The sequence below is a fragment of the Nylanderia fulva genome, unplaced genomic scaffold, assembly GCF_048542155.1.
Source record: "Nylanderia fulva isolate GAGA-0341 unplaced genomic scaffold, ASM4854215v1 Scaffold3, whole genome shotgun sequence".
NCBI classification, from domain to species: domain Eukaryota; kingdom Metazoa; phylum Arthropoda; class Insecta; order Hymenoptera; family Formicidae; genus Nylanderia; species Nylanderia fulva.
The window spans coordinates 7,805,008-7,819,384 of record NW_028190368.1 but is presented as its reverse complement, the minus strand read 5'-3'; the positions used below and the strand labels follow the sequence as shown (position 1 = coordinate 7,819,384).

At 32.8% G+C, this 14,377-nt stretch overlaps 2 protein-coding genes across 2 annotated transcripts; both read left to right on the top strand.

Moving 5' to 3' along the window:
- Positions 1 to 770: 770 nt before the first annotated feature.
- Positions 771 to 4,435, top strand: Mcm6 (minichromosome maintenance 6). The gene is made up of 11 exons (XM_029317897.2): positions 771 to 1,031; positions 1,155 to 1,298; positions 1,496 to 1,760; positions 1,837 to 2,039; positions 2,130 to 2,328; positions 2,413 to 2,943; positions 3,012 to 3,317; positions 3,396 to 3,732; positions 3,817 to 3,939; positions 4,025 to 4,164; positions 4,258 to 4,435. Exons 1-11 carry the CDS (start codon positions 940 to 942, stop codon positions 4,369 to 4,371), a joined length of 2,454 nt encoding a protein of 817 aa, XP_029173730.1. The 5' UTR covers positions 771 to 939; the 3' UTR covers positions 4,372 to 4,435.
- A 971-nt stretch (positions 4,436 to 5,406) lies between these two features.
- Positions 5,407 to 12,174, top strand: LOC114942533 (urea transporter 1). Its single transcript, XM_029317904.2, has 10 exons — positions 5,407 to 5,595; positions 6,158 to 6,280; positions 6,744 to 6,863; positions 7,209 to 7,360; positions 8,032 to 8,170; positions 9,313 to 9,405; positions 9,935 to 10,082; positions 10,332 to 10,516; positions 11,342 to 11,506; positions 12,026 to 12,174. The coding sequence occupies exons 1-10, from the start codon at positions 5,491 to 5,493 to the stop codon at positions 12,086 to 12,088; spliced, it is 1,293 nt and encodes a 430-aa protein (XP_029173737.1). The 5' UTR covers positions 5,407 to 5,490; the 3' UTR covers positions 12,089 to 12,174.
- Positions 12,175 to 14,377: the final 2,203 nt, after the last annotated feature.

The following is a 14,377-nucleotide window of genomic DNA, read 5'->3' as shown; positions in this document are numbered from 1 at the left end:
CTTTCCTTTTGTCTCGGGGAGACGTTCGCGAGACGAATTCCGCATAATAATTTCTGCTTCATTTAAATTTCTTTTGTTTGATTTTACGCTGTCAGAACGGCGGATCTTTTTCCGCCGTCATGCGGCATTGCAAATGCACTTTCACCGGACACGTTTTAGACTCGGAAAATATTTTTTATTTTCCTCTCCGAGAGAAATATGCAAGGAGTGAAAAAGTAATGGAATTGCGCGGTATATCGATAATTCAATATATATGTAAAAATTCAATGATATTTAAACGTTGGTTTTTTAGACGTAAGAGTAAAAAGAATTTGTATATTTTATTTATATTATTTATATATTATTTTAATTTGTTTTTATATACACAAAAAAATCGCAGCGAACTGTCAAATATAATTTTCTCGCCATTGTGGTAATTCGCGCATTGAAATAAAAATAATTACAATTACGAATTATTTATTTATTGTATTATTATATTATTTTCAGATTATTTGATGAATGAAATCATCCAAATGACGATTTGGCTCAATGGCATCGTTTTAGTTGACATGCTTTCACCAGAGTGCGCAATGTTACGGTCGATGTTTCCTCGTGAATTGGACAAGAGACCATGAATGAAATGACTACTATACTACTCTCCCTTATTCTTTCATAACTGTGAGAATGGCGGTGGTAAGTTGTCCGTTGATTGATCAGCTGGAATCTAGGGAATCTGTATGCTGCATATTTCCAACATGTATATTTGCTTTCAGCCAATAGGAAGGCAGCACTTTACACAAGGGACGACAGCTGTTCGCTTCGATAGAAACGTCAGACTCTTAGAAATCAGTCCGAAGTTCCCTCTTCCCGCCAAAATATTCATTAACATTGTTTAATACATTAGACTAGACGCTTTTGTCCACGCTCGTACACAGTGCCTTCTTGTAATTAATCAAAGAAATGGAAGTTAATCTGGCACAAGCTGGTCAAGCACGTGTACAGGATGAGGTCGGGATCAAGTGCCAGAAATTGTTCCAAGATTTCCTGGAAGAGTAAGTAATACTATATCCACTTATTCCAAGTTTATGTATAAACTGAGGCAAGCTACAGCAGGAATAATGTAGAGACAGAAAAATTATAAATGTACTCTGATAGTAATGATATTACTATTATAGATTTAAGGAAGATGATGTTGTTAAATATCTGGAGCCAGCTAAGGAACTTGTCAGTCCAGAGCGGTGTACATTGGAGGTGTCCTTTGAGGATACAGAATCATATAATCAAACTCTGGCTACAACCATAATCGAGGAATACTTTAGGTATTATAATCTATTTTTATTTGTCAATTTTAATATCATATAGTAGTGTTATATTAATATATTAAATTAATAACGTTATGCAAAAATACAAGACAAAATGTTTGCATTATAATTATTCTGAATGATGCATGAATAAGAAATATGGATAACAGTTTGTAATAATTGTTTTTAGTTATTAATAAGATCTTGTGTTCTAGGGTATATCCATTTTTATGTCAAGCAGTGTGTAATTTTGTCAAAGACGTAGGACAGTTACAAAAAGATAAGGAATGTTACGTTAGTTTTGTTGATGTACCAACTAGACATAAATTAAGACAGTTAAACACATCACGATTGGGTACTTTGGCACGTATATCTGGACAGGTGGTACGAACACATCCTGTTCATCCAGAATTAGTTCTTGGTACATTTATTTGTATGGATTGCAATGCAATTATAAAAAATGTGGAGCAACAGTTTAAGGTATTATAAAGGTTTAAATTTATATACTATTATACAAAACATGATTAATTTTTATTAAATAATTAATTGTTTTTAGTTCACAAATCCAACAATCTGTACTAATCCAGTATGCAGCAACAGACGACGTTTTATGTTGGACGTGGATAATTCAGTATTTGTCGATTTTCAAAAAGTTAGGATACAAGAAACACAAGCTGAGCTACCTAGAGGCTCTATACCTCGCTCTGTCGAAATCATTTTGAGAGCTGAGACAGTTGAGCTGGTGCAAGCTGGTGACAGGTAAATTTGAAAATAACATTTTTAATGATTAAATATTTAATTTTATATATGTTGTATGAAAATTATAAACGCATTCTTTGATTTGTGCAGATATGATTTTACGGGAACTCTTATAGTAGTGCCAGATGTGGGGGCACTAGCTTTATCAACCGCTAAAGCAGAGATTGGACCAAAAAGTAGAAATAATGAACAGAGAGAGGGTGTTAGTGGTTTGAAGGCTCTTGGTGTTAGAGAGTTGACATATAAAACAGCATTTCTCGCCTGCAGCGTTACTGCTACAAGTTCAAGAGTAAGCAGAATTACAACAAATATTAAAAACATATAATCTTATTAAAGAACAAATATTTATTTGATTAATTTCAAATTTCAACAGTTTGGAGGCACAGATTTGGCAATTGAGGAAATCTCACAAGAAATGATGAAGAAACAAATGTCAGAAGCGGAATGGAATCGCATTTATGAGATGAGTCGCGATAAACATTTGTACGAGAATCTAGTTTCCAGCTTGTTTCCTGCGATACACGGCAATGATGAAATTAAGAAGGGAATTACACTGATGTTTTTCGGTGGTGTACCAAAAACTACAGAAGAGGGCACGTCGCTAAGAGGAGACATTAATGTCTGCATCGTCGGTGATCCCAGCACTGCAAAATCTCAATTCCTTAAATGCGTGTCCGACATTTCGCCTAGGGCAATTTACACGTCTGGAAAGGCGTCAAGCGCGGCTGGTTTAACGGCAGCAGTTGTGCGAGATGAAGAATCATCAGACTTCGTCATAGAAGCCGGGGCATTGATGCTCGCGGATCATGGTATCTGTTGTATCGACGAATTTGACAAAATGGATCCAAAAGATCAGGTCGCAATTCATGAAGCTATGGAACAACAGACGATTTCAATAGCTAAGGTATCTTTGACATTTATATTATACAAAAGGTCTATAATTGGACAGTCTACATATGTAAAATTTTTTAGGCCGGCGTGAGAGCAACTTTAAATGCTCGAACGTCTATATTAGCGGCGGCAAATCCCATTGGCGGGCGATACGATAGAAGAAAATCATTGCAACAAAATGTCCAGTTGACCGCACCTATCATGTCGAGATTCGATTTGTTCTTTGTTGTGCTGGATGAATGCAACGAAATTGTTGACAACGCTATCGCTAAAAGAATCATAGATTTACATTGTGATAATCTAAATGATCTTGAAATGATCTACAAGCAAGACGAGATTATTAGATATATCAATTTTGCTAAGCATTTTAAACCTGTTTTAAGTCGGGTAAGATATCTTAGAATAAACTTGTTAACTAACTTTCAGAAAATTGCGTTGTTGATTAATTTAATTTTTATATTTTAGGAGGCTGCCGATCTTTTAGTAGATAGTTACACGACTCTCAGACAAAGAACGGGTACTGGAAGTGGCAAATGGAGAGTCACTGTGAGACAGTTAGAGAGTATGATTAGATTGTCCGAGGCGTTAGCAAAACTAGAATGTGTGGATGAAGTGACCGTGAAGCATATTAAAGAAGCGAAACGATTGTTACAGAAGAGTATAATTACAGTGGAACAACCTGATGTACATCTTGAGGAAGATGGAGATGATGCGAATTTAGGAATGGATGTCGATGAGCCACCACCGCTCATGGCAGCGCTAAACGCATTAGGCAATAATGACGATGCACCGCCTGCGACACGTATGTCTGCATATTTTCTTTTTTTTTTGTTTGTTTATATATTGTGCACTTATTGTCATTACATACGTTTACTTGATTTATCAGCGTCTAATGGAATACGCGAACTGCCGAAGAAGAAATTAACAATGTCCTTTGAAGAGTACAAGAACCTGTCAAATATGTTAGTTCTCCATATGAGAAGCGAGGAAAATCGTGTCGAAGCCGAAGGTATTTTGTTATAATATTAATAATAATAACAAAAAAGTTTTTATTATTATGTCTATATATTAAATTAGAATATTTTTTCTTACAGGTGATAATAAAGGTGGCATACGGAAATCCGAATTAGTTGCATGGTATCTTGATCAAATACAGGATCAATTAGATTCGGAAGAGGAGTTGTTAGAACGGAAAAACTTTATTGAGAAGATTATTGATAGATTGACGTATCATGTATGTATTAATATTTTTATATATTTATATTGCTATATTTTTGAATTTTATATAATCATTTATTACACGTCGCCCGCGCGAATTAACTTTCAGGACCAAATTATAATACCTTTAACAATGACCGATTTGAGAAGTAAAGATAAAGAGGATGAAGAAGAAGAGGATCCTTTACTTGTTGTACATCCCAATTATGTCATGGATATATAATTTTATTGTATTTCATATATTATATTGATACTATAATAAAACGTGTGCCTTTGAAAGAGAATAATTCATCTTTTTAGCTTATCATTTGCAGCAAAATTTTTTCAAAATTTATATATTTTTTAATTTTAATATATTGATGTTACATCTTTCTAATTTGAATTTTGTGATTATTATAAGAATTACATTGTAGAATAATTTTTAACCATTTTGCAACAATGTGATAAAAAAATACATTCTTACATAACTATAAGTACTTTATTCTTTCCAGCCTTAAACGGGTATGTACAATTTGTTTGCTATGTAATCTTATGTTTATCATTGTTTGTAGGCAAAATAAATGAATAAATCATTCAAATTACGCAATATAATGTGATATGAGGAGTATCTTGGGAATAACAGATCTTTTTTTAAACACTTAATTTTTTTTTAATGTAAAGATTGAATATATACATATAATTATATGAAATGAAAATACATACCTCATTTATTTTAATGCACTATATTATTCATGATTTACAGGACATTGCAAAAATAGAATAATCGGTCTCTATATTAATATACACTAATTATCGTGGTGTAAATCATGTTAATCCTCATTTTGATGCATATGTTAGAAGGTGAAACCATCTGTTCTAAATAAGAACATTAAATTACATATACGTATATAGTAGCTTCAATATCGAGTTTCAAGTATCACTTTTAAATTATATAACTATGATATTAAAAGAATTCTTATAAATGCTAATAAAAGTTTATCTTAAAAACAAAAATTATAAAGATAAACATGTGCTCTTAAATGTTAAAAATTATTTTATTATACAAATAATTTTATTATAAAAAGATTTATATAAAATTATATGATACTAAAATTTTCCTGAAATTAATATAATATATGGTTAAAACAATTTAGAAATAATATTGAAAAAAATTATACGATAAAGTTAGGAAGATTGATATAAGATTAACTCATATAAGCATGATCAGTTTGTCATTCTTATTACGTATACATTTATCAGTGTTTGCAGTTTTAATGTGACAAAGATACAGTATATGTACTTTTATTGCTGATTAAATGTACACAAGTATGTTACAAATGTATTAACTGCATGTAGGTGGGGAATGTTCCGTGCAGCAATTGAGAAGATCATTTTGTCCTACAATTTTAATATTATTCACAGTTACGTGATGTCTACAAAGAAGTCATCAACTGTAGAATTACGACAAGTGAGAAGAGAGAATTACTAAAAATTTAATATGTAGTTATTTGAGTGCGGAAAGTGTGAAATTATCATTTTAATAATTTATCATTTTCTAGATTTATCATATCTCTCTTGATTTATACAATATTTGTGCGTTTATTAGTCATGTGGTTTCGCAGTCACAAGAAGAATATCTATAAAATATTATTTATGTTATATGTCACCAAAATATTTTCCATCGCAAATATAATTTTATATTTCAAAATCCATTTATATACAATTCATATTTTATTTATAATTTAGTGATGAAAATGTGTAAATAACTCTTTTCAGCTGAAACCTCGCACATTTACAAAAAAAAGTTATAATGTTTTCTAATACATCGCATTTTTTCGTCACAGATTTTTGCAGTTAATTTAAAATGAAATTTTGCAGATAAAATTGTCGCGACATATAATCGCTCTCTAATTAAATTTTTTTCTAAAAAAAATGACTAATTTTATATAAAGTAAAAATCTGTGCAAAAAAAATGTTCATTTACATATATAAGAATGTAAAGTATGTAAGAAATAAAATTAATTTGACAGGAAAGAACATGGGTACCGTGTGTAGGCGATTTCCCGATTTTGAAGAAATTCTTTGCACAGAAAGAGGGACCATTTTGGTACGCAGTGCATTTATTCGAAATTTTGCTGCGCGGATATGGACAAGTGAGTAATAATAAATTGTACTGTAATTGTAATATTAGAATTTTCATAATTTTCCATAAATATGAAAGAAAAAGATAATGAAGAGAAATATTATTTTTTTTATCATATGACCAGTGTATGTTATTGCAATAATTATATAGGATATAGATTCATAAAAAGATAATCCGCCATTGCACGGTGACAACATGAAAATATAATCGTTGTTACTATCAAAAAGAATAAAAAAATATTATTTTTAATTAAAATTATTTTGTTAGATTATTTTATAATTAACGAATTTTATATATATATATATATGATCTTACAAAAATTGTCCTGAAAATCTACATCCCTTAGAAAAAGAGAATTTGTTCCAGTAATAAGATCGAATTTTACATTTCCGTGCGTTGCACGTTGTATTACCATCGTCGGAATCGTCGCATGTATTTTTAATTAACGTAGATTGGTTTGATTAACGTTGCAGATTGTTTTTGCGAATAATCCTCTCAGCGGACTACTGATAATAGTTACCATGGCTGCGGTAGCGCCAGGTACATTCGTGTGGTCCGCAGCCACCGCCGTCCTTGGCCTCCTAGTGTCCGTGGTACGTTTTATTAATTATTAGCTGCGATAGTGTCAAGCGTTCTTGCCGAAAAGGCGCAACACATTTTCTGCCGCATTGCGTCGTTGAGACGGACGCGCCTTGACGTTTTCGACGGTCTCTATTCGTATACGTGACGGTGCACGTCACGTAAAACGCTCATCGTGATTTCTTTTTCATCTCTTGCGAGTCTAATGGACCGTTTGCGTGTGCACACGGAGAAAAATCACTGCAATGCGGCAAATCACCGGCTGGCAGCGAAAAGGATTCCCTCAGTGCTGGAATCCTTGTTTCGAAACGCTTCGCGATACGTCATTTTTCTTCAGACTCCTTTATATTCTGTTGCAGACCATTCGAGAACCGCGGGAAATTGTAGAAAACGGAATAACTGTCTTCAACCCTTTGCTCGTCGGCGTGATGTCATATAATGTGATACCGCGGATGTACGGACCCTTCGATGCTTTCTGTTTTCTGCTTGTATTCCTAGGAGCGATACTCAGGTACATTTCCGACACACACTTAATTCATGTTTCTATAGGAGTATCTTGCAAATATTTTGATAATATTTGATAAATTGTTTATTCGTACCTATACGTTATCGCAATAATTATAAATTATGTAATTAATTTAACTCGAGATATATCGTGAATGATGATAAACATGTTTCACTGAATAATACTCAAATAAATGTATTTTCGATTTAATACAGATGTCGCATGAAATATTTCTCTCTATGCAAAGTAATTAATTATTAATTCATAAATAACATCTTGACGCGAGTTAAATTGATAACTTATAATTAAGCTAACAAACATACACGAATTAATTTAAACGCTTGATAATAATTGTTACAGTATCAAAGAGAATAATAGACTGTATATTTATATTACACTGTAGAGTTGAACCGTGATAATAATACTTCAAGCTAGAACGTATATGAATTTAACGCTACGAATAACATTATGAATTTAGATAACTCAAAGTTGGAGAAACGTATATAGAGAAATCAAATTCATCGTGAGTGTATGTTTGAAAAGCAGGATATTCAAAATAGAAAGTTTAGAATGGTAGATTACACTGCAGAGTTAGCTACAATATTCACTTGCATTATCCAATGAAGCTGCATTACAGCGTTAGCAAATTTCAACAGTCCCTGGTTAATGTTTTCTAGTGTTTATCTCGCGCGGTCTCTGAGAAGCGATAAATTCTCATGCACAACGTGGCCATTTCACCTGGTGGAAATCCTGTTAATTTTCGCCTTTTCGACGCAGAACGTGTTGACTAAATCTACGGAACCAACGTTTGAGATGGTAAATTAATTTTACGTTACGTACGTATAAGATTTGCAATAAATTTACATATATAATTGCGTAGAATTAATTACAAAATTTAATGAAAAAATTGAAATAGCGTATTAGAAAAATATAAAAATCCAAATATTATAATTGTGCTACCTATTAGTGATACTATGATATTTCAAATTAAAGTTAATATAATTGAAACACTTTTTTCCATTAATAATCAAATTTACAAAACGTAGTACACGCGAAAAGAGTTTTATTTGACAAGCGTTATACTCATTAAAAATTAATGATTAACCGCAATTCTAAAGATTGAAATTTATCCTCGGTTTTAGACGAGAGGGTAAGGTTGATGAAAATAAAGCGGAGATTTCGGCACTCGAAATAAAACTCGCTCGAAAAGAGACGGGGCCTCCAATATTCAGAGTATACATATTTGACGTGCCTTCACAAGGGAAAATGCCTATCCACGTGGGCATGGCTTTTCCCCGTATTGATCAAACTCAACCCGAACAACTCTGTCGGTGATAACTTTACCTCTTCGGCTCGGATTTATTTCATCCCAACTAGTCGTCGGTTGTTTGTTTCCGTTAAATATTGGGCAAGTTTCTGTCAGATTTCTCTTTTTCTCGCAGACTACTACTACCTTTTTTTTAGTAAACAGCGCTACTAACAGTAGCGTATTTGAAAATATGAGTTGTGTAGCTGTGGATATATGTAAATTAAGTTTTATGACGAGAGAGAAAGAGAAAATGTGCCATTATCTTCGCGCTATGGTAGTCGCTGAATGTATCTTCGCGATAACGTGAAAGAATTAACTGTACTCTTTCATCCAGCGTAAGGTAAACTTCACGATTCATGCGAATAATGCTCGATTGTGAGCAGCGAAATTTGTGAAAATCGCAGCTGCGCGAAAACAACGTTCTTTCCTTTCTTTTTTTGATGAGAAAAGTTTTTCTCCCTTGTATTATAGAAAAATTTATGGCCGAGGTCGATATGCACCAGGCAGAATATAAATTACTTCTCTCCGCGCGGCATATATTTCATCATAAAATAGTTTGAACCCTCTCCAGACTTGTCGAGAGATCACCCCGTGCATTTCTGCATCATGTGCACCGGGTTATTGTGTAAGACTCTCCCATTGTTTTCAGCATAATGCAACAAGTGAGACAACGATGATGACGACGACGGCGAACGACGCCGGTTTCTACGACGCGACCGACGTTTATATCAACTGGGGAATGGTAGAGTTTACTGGTGCTCCACTTTTTGTAACTTTGTATATCGTATCCTCAATTTTGCAAATTAGTATCTCGCGAATTTCTGGAAATATATAATGGCATCTCGTTTGTTTCTACGTTTCTCTCTGATTTCAAAATCTATCCATTTTTCATATTGCAAAAATATATACGATATGCAGTATAACAAAACATCCTTGTTACGCAAGACGTTTCGATAAACTTTCAAATTTCGTTTGTCGCGATTTCGCTATATCGAATTTTCTATACAATTGGTACACATAGAGTTACTGAGTACAAGAGTCTGTTGAATTTTATTTTATTGAATATCGTGTACCGATATTGATATTTGTTGCACTAGAATTTCTTCTATATAGCTGCTCAACGTTATTGGGGGTATGTAATAAAAATAAAAGGGAATGAATATATATTTTTGTTTCTATGTATATCAAGGAAAACTCGATAGAAAGGATATTTAAATAAAGATATATATTATTCCATTTGCGCGCATATGCTTTAAAAAAATATATTTTAGATACTACGAGGTTGCGTCCTTTCCGCGCCTCAGATGATAGGCATTGAAAGTGTGATCCTTGGAGCTGTCATGTATCTGGCAATGTTAATATGTTCGCCGACGACAATCGTGTTCTCCTTCATAGGCGCTTTCTGTGGAACTTTAGGAGGTATTTAATTTTTAATAATTTTTTATACAAAAATATTAGATAATTTTTTTTATACAAAAATATGTATAAAAGGAGACAAAAAGGGAGAGAGATGAAAGGAGAAAAAAAGACGAGAGAATCATTAATTTGCTTTTTTTAATGGGGTAAAATATATGAAACTTTCCAGCGTCGATACAATCAGGACGTTTGTTTCGAGATAAAAGTTTGGGGACATAAATTATTGTTATCGCAATTTTTTTTTTCTGTTAGCTTTGCAACTCGGAGTGGACCATTCTAAGGTTTACAGCGGAGTCTGGGGATATAACAGTCTCTTGACCGCGGCTGCTTGCGGAGGAAATCTGTTGGTGTTAAACGGTCAGACGGCAGCTGTCGCCGTCATGGGGGCTATTTTTGCTTCACTGTTACAGTATTTTTTAGAATCGTTGTTTATAAACGTAATTAAAACCTTTCTTTTTTTAAAGTGATAAATATAAGGCCAACTTATCGAGCTGAATATTCGAGATGTTCAGTCAACTACCATTTATTACATGTATAAATTATAAAACTACAGTCATTATATTAAAACTAACCCAAATTACAATCATTCTATAAACGTTTCGACCGCACGCGGTCTTCTTCAGTATAATTATTGAAATATAAATTCTTACAATTCACATAATATCGAAATTTAATTATAGTTATTCAGAATCAAGAGTTTTTGAGCAATTAACGCGTGTTTCAATCCGTCCTGTCCAACAATGTTCGCCTCGATATGATCCCTGATTTTGTTCAGATCTCGGATAGTTTCATCGTTAATATGCGAGAAATTAACCCGTTCCGTAGGCGCTATCATCGTTCTTCTTGACAATTTTGCTACTTATTAACAGTTATTAAGGATGACACATAACAAACCAACAATACAGAAAGACAGCTCATTTTAAACTCTGACTCTTGATTCTGAATAACTATAATTAAATTTCGATATTATGTGAATTGTAAGAATTTATATTTCAATAATTATACTGAAGAAGACCGCGTGCGGTCGAAACGTTTATAGAATGATTGTAATTTGCGTTAGTTTTAATATAATGACTGTAGTTTTATAATTTATACATGTAATAAATGGTAGTTGACTGAACATCTCGAATATTCAGCTCGATAAGTTGGCCTTATATTTATCACTTTGTTTTCAATATACGAGCGACAATTGTATTAATTTACTTTCTTTTTTTTATTTTGCTGATTTATCATTTTTTTCATATTTTTAACGCGTATTTTAGACACAATTACCAATATTGGCGCTACCGTTCATAATATCGACTTCGTTCCTTATAAAACTGAGCACTGGCAAGGAAGATCTAACATTTCCGTGGCCCGTATCGCCAATTTCTTTTCCCGAGAAACAGCGACAAGATTATCTCGCCCGTTGTGCGGCACTTAAAGAGGTAAATTTTTCCCTGATTTTTTTACGTGCACCCTTTTTCTTTCTTCTCTCGCGACTCGACACATAAAATTTGATATTCGCGATGATAGAGGTCGGAATAAACGACGTACCTACTTTATCATATATAACGTATATCGAATTCCGGTCTGTAAAACGTGATTTGTCGTTGAAACTTTTCGGGCGATAAGGTGGCTTTTAAGATCCATCAAAACCACGCCCTACAAAAAGAACAGAAATTGATTTCTGTCCTACTCTCAGCCGGTGTATAGACCGAATTGTCTTCCCGGTAAACAAACTAAAAGAAATAAAACTTTTGAGCCTTAAATCCCTGCAACATATTGTTATGATTAATGATTTCGTAAAAAATTAGAATAATTAGAAAAAATAAAATAAATAATTTATTGAAATTTTACACAGAGAAAAAGTCTAATTATCATAATTTTTTATTCTAAATAATGTAAAATTTAGTTAAATATAAACATAAATTTAAACTGTATTTTTTGAATTTTTATTTTTATAGGAAGAAGATACTTTGGAAGAACTTGAGCTTGTCATTCAGAATGAGAAGGGAACGTCCGGATAATTAATGGTTTGTTTTTGAATGATATACGTAATTACAATTTGGTTATATTATATGATAAGCAACAATATACCTATATATTCAACATTTCTAGTGCCGTTTTAATTATTTAAAATAAAAATATCTCTGAATTCTTTTTAAAATATTTTATACAAATATTTATGCTTGACTAGCAATTTGATTATTTAGTTTATTATTAAACTAGTCACATATTTCTGACAATGGCCTTTAGACTGCTATATAATTCAATAAGCGAGTTCACCATTTTTATTTCCTCGCAAAGGAAAAGAAATATTTTCCGCTGATTCGCTCGTGTGGAACAGATGGAGTTATTCTTGCGATGACTACGAACGTACATGTATATGCGAAAGATGATGTTTTTCAAGCATCAGTGAATGTTAATCAGAATTACGTAAGATATTTGATAGAGATAGAAAGATCCAGATAACTATATAAATAAAACTATTTTATTGTACCTTGGCATCATATTTCATGCACAAACAACACAGAGATAAATTTTTACAGTTACAACATTAGGATATATTTATGTTTACATTTACTTTATACACTTATTAGATTTATCACTTTACAAAAACACGAAATATGAAAAATTTAGAATGACCTAAAAAAATGATACTGCGTTTGTATGTTGCGAAAAATTCGAAAGCAACACAAGACGATGCATGAACAATAAGTTACTAAAACAATTTTATTACAAAGAAAAGATTTTACTTTTTAATCCACGCACGTACGCTTTCTTTTTCGTATGCAAGGATGTCCCTGGTACATTTCTCTTTCCACCAGGATTCTTCGCCATGTTTCTAGATAACAGGCAGTGTACGTGCTAATCGTCTTATCTTGCATAGGTGATACGAAAGTTGAGAGGGAGAACGAATATATAAAGATTTTGCTAGTAGAAGGGGATTTTTTCGGTGGGGCATTTTTATCGAGCTACGAGAAGCTACAGGTCGATTAAATTTATTTGAACGATTCCGGCTCTCACGAGTCATAAATTCAATCGCTAGATTTTTATTCGTTCATCTCATAATGCAAAACTGCACCGAGGGAGTCATACTGCATTTCTATTGCTTATTGCTCGCGATTACTGGATCTTGATTTTTCACTTTTGCACAAACTGCAATGAAATGTAAGACAGAGGAAATTTTGCGCATAAAAAAAGAGTTTGACTGGAAATATATTCCAAAGTGGATAAACGCCAGGGACGAAGAATCTGTGGAAGAGATTGCCTCGAAGACGATTTAACAAAGACGAGGCCATCTCGAAGGTCTCCCTCAACAGTGGCTGACCTAATCAAACTGACAAAAAGAGTACCTTATTGCTTTGGGGGAATGAGGGTCACAATTCGTCCTTGTTCCTCGAGAAAAGAGAACTAATGAAGAAAATTGGAGCGAAAATCCTAGTCTTACGTCCGGCTCGTTAAAATGATTTTCTTTTATTTTTTTATCTTGCTCCAAAAACACGAAATTCGATATCGAGATTCGTTCAATCTCGGTGTTTTGTAAAATAATTGATAGAAATTTTGTAATACGTTATGATGCGGTTAAAATGTGGGATTTTACGTTCGTGTATCGCTTCTTGTATCACTATCTATCTTTATAACGTAACCCGTAACTGCGCGGTTGCAGCACAAGCAATAAAATGATTTATACCTCGATAAATCGAGGTTTAATATAGAATCCATAAAGTCAGCTTGTTTCTAGGAAAATTATAGAACAGATAGTTTTGTATAGATAATTGTAATAGCGTCTGTTAAAATTAGCGCTTCTAACTTGCCATTTGTCAAAACGCAATTTATCATTTCAGTAATAATTAAAGGCTAATTACCTGTTTTAATCGGACATTAATGCATTCACTAACGTGAAAGAATAACATATTATAAATTAAATACATATATTAAATTGATGGAATATATCTTCTTACAAAACTATATAAAAGTTTGATATAAAATTAATATTTATATTTATTAAAGTGCAATATTCTACTACACTTTCAATATCGAAGAATTTTTAAAGCTACATATCAATTTTTTCGAAAAACTTACTTCTTTTAATCTAGTTTATATTTAATTTGGAGAAACTGTGTGCCACTTTATGAACATTGCGTGCGAGATATCCATTATCGGGCTAACTTACACGAGGACCTACATTTGAAACGCGCTGAAAGTGGCACATTTGCGTGCGGAATAAACACGAAGAAAGAAGAAATTGAAGGGATAAACATCTCGGTTCGTTGGCATTCTCAGAAGGATCCGACCTCTCGAGAGTCGTCCTC

What these genes read in the sequence shown, in the direction of transcription:
- Mcm6 (XM_029317897.2), top strand. Translation starts at nt 940, where the DNA reads ATGGAAGTTAATCTGGCACAAGCTGGTCAAGCACGTGTACAGGATGAG. An exon ending in TTCCAAGATTTCCTGGAAGA is followed by an intron (nt 1,032 to 1,154) that starts GTAAGTAATACT and finishes TTACTATTATAG; the next exon opens with ATTTAAGGAAGATGATGTTG. An exon ending in TTAAACCTGTTTTAAGTCGG is followed by an intron (nt 3,318 to 3,395) that starts GTAAGATATCTT and finishes TTTATATTTTAG; the next exon opens with GAGGCTGCCGATCTTTTAGT.
- LOC114942533 (XM_029317904.2), top strand. Translation starts at nt 5,491, where the DNA reads ATGTTCCGTGCAGCAATTGAGAAGATCATTTTGTCCTACAATTTTAAT. An exon ending in CAACTGTAGAATTACGACAA is followed by an intron (nt 5,596 to 6,157) that starts GTGAGAAGAGAG and finishes TTAATTTGACAG; the next exon opens with GAAAGAACATGGGTACCGTG. An exon ending in TGCTGCGCGGATATGGACAA is followed by an intron (nt 6,281 to 6,743) that starts GTGAGTAATAAT and finishes TTAACGTTGCAG; the next exon opens with ATTGTTTTTGCGAATAATCC.